At 37.7% G+C, this 2,248-nt stretch overlaps 1 protein-coding gene across 1 annotated transcript; it reads right to left on the bottom strand.

Annotated features, from left to right (window-relative positions):
• Positions 1–1,359: 1,359 nt before the first annotated feature.
• On the bottom strand, positions 1,360–1,890 carry LOC108373948 (uncharacterized). The gene has a single exon (XM_017629896.1). The coding sequence runs from the start codon at positions 1,888–1,890 to the stop codon at positions 1,360–1,362; it is 531 nt and encodes a 176-aa protein (XP_017485385.1).
• Between the last annotated feature and the right edge of the window lie 358 nt (positions 1,891–2,248).

The following is a 2,248-nucleotide window of genomic DNA, read 5'->3' as shown; positions in this document are numbered from 1 at the left end:
TTTCGAAGTTCGTTTAGAATAGGAGGAAAGGGGGAAAAAAAAATTCTCTGGGAATTTTTAATTATGATAGGAGGAAAGGAAAAAGATAGAAAATTCCCGGGGAGTTCCTATTCAGAATCGGGCTGATAATTTATTATTAAAATATTATTATTATTTTTTCTATATATATGTACATTTTTTTGTAGCTAGCGAATTCGTTTTCTTTCTATATTATCCTAATATTATCTAACGATTTATTTACTTTAATTTTGTTTTATTATGTTGTGGCCATTTCTTTATTATATGATTTATGTTTTTCTTTTAGGTTTTGTTAGCGTAGGTATTCAGTCCAGGGTTGGTTTTTTTATGGTTTTGAATTTATTTTATTTATTTAAGTAAAGTTAAGTTGATTTAATTTAATTTAGTTTTTTTTATTTAATTAAGTTTTACTTTTATTTATTACTTAATGTAATTTCATTTGATTTCGTTTCATTCAACTCCATTTGATTATAATTTATATTAGTATATTTTAAATGCGATTCATTTTACTCCGCGGTTATATTTATTTGTTTATTTAAAAATATAGTTTATTTTATTAAGCTTGACTTAATTTGATAAAATTTATTTGATTTAATTGAACGTTATTGAATTTTATTTTATTTTATTTTAATTAATTTTATTTTATTCCATTTAATCTAAGTCAATCAATCCTAACTTGTTACGTTTACTCTCTATTCTGTTAAATCCCCGCGTTTTCTTACGTTTATTTACACTGATCTTATTTTAAATCTTCAGTATCCTTATTCTGAGTAAATATATATATATGCCTTTTGATACGCTATTAGTCCTTAGTTAGCCTTCACTTAGAAATTTTAGTTGTTTACTACTACTAAATTTTTTTTCAGGTTTTGTTTCGTTTACATTTTGGTTTACTCCAAGTTTTTTTTTTAGTGTATCTAATTTGCTTTCTTAGCACAATTTAATTCTACTACATATTTCTTCTTTTTTTATTTTGTTTTTCTTGAATGAACAAGCTCCTTATAATAAGCTACATATACCAACTTCCCTTAGTTGGGACTCACCCGCCGTTGGAGCAGGCTTGTGTGTGGCACTGCTGTTGTTGTAGTCGCTTCTAGTGTCGTTGTTGGTGGTTGTTATAGCTGGTAGTTGTTAGAGCTGGTGGTTGTGCGCGTTGTTGTAGACTGTCGCGCTTTGTTGTTGCTGTAGCGCGTGTTGCACCCGCTTCTATGGCGGCGTCATTGCTGCAGTCGCGCGTTGTTGTTGTCGCGCGTTGTTTTGCTATCGCGCGTCGTTGTCGTGGCTGTTACTTTAGCGCGTTGTTGGTTTCGGGCGTTGTTGTCATCGTTGCACTAGCCGCTGCTATAGCGGCGTTGTTGTCGCTCCTGTGGTGACCGCTGCTTTGGCGGTTGTCGTTGTTATAGTCGCGCGTTGTTGAACCCGCTGCTGTGGCGGGGTGTTGCTGTCGCGCGTCGTTGATGTCGTGCTTTGTTGCTGTAATCGCGCGTTGTTGTTGCTTTCGCGCACCGTTGTCGTGGCTGTCATTGTGGCGTGTTGTTCCTTTCGCGCCTGTTGTCGTTGTCGCGCGTTGTTGGATTCGCGCCTTGTTGTTGCTCTCGCGGGTTGTTGTAACTGTCGCTCGTTGTTGCTGTAGTCGCGCATTGTTGAACCCGCTGCTGTGGCGGTTGTTATTACGTTCGCGCGTTGTTGTTGCTGTTGTTGCTGTAGCGCGTCATTGTAACTGTCGCGTGTTGTTGCTGTTGTTCCTGTAGCGCGTGTTGCACCCGCTTCTATGGCGGCGGCGTTGCTGTAGTCGCGCGTTGTTGAACCCGCTGCTGTGGCGGTTGTTGTTACTGTCGCGCGTTGTTGTTGCTGTTGGGCGCTGTTGTACATGCTGCTGTGCCGCCGTTGTGGTGATCTCCGGAATGAATCGTCCTTGCTCGCAGTTAAAGCATCGCCCAATATTTGCCGATTTCCTGCCGTTGTTGGCTGAGGCAGCCCAATGATTTCGGGGAGTCGTGTCCAAATGGATGCCTCGATTAAAAACAAAGTTCACCAACACTTGTAGTCTGGTGTCTAAACGTAATTTTATTTGTCAATTTTATTGTGGCTTGTTAACATTTTATTTTTACTATTTTTNAACACTTGTAGTCTGGTGTCTAAACGTAATTTTATTTGTCAATGTTATTGTGGCTTGTTAACATTTTATTTTTAATATTTTTATTGAGCTTTGTACCACGATTGTTTATTA

This window comes from Rhagoletis zephyria, unplaced genomic scaffold, assembly GCF_001687245.7.
Source record: "Rhagoletis zephyria isolate East Lansing unplaced genomic scaffold, Rhagoletis_zephyria_1.1 Rzeph_scaffold_07174, whole genome shotgun sequence".
In the NCBI taxonomy this organism is placed as follows: Eukaryota; Metazoa; Arthropoda; class Insecta; order Diptera; family Tephritidae; genus Rhagoletis; species Rhagoletis zephyria.
Note: the sequence above shows the minus strand (reverse complement) of the source record. Positions and strands in the feature narration are given on the sequence as shown.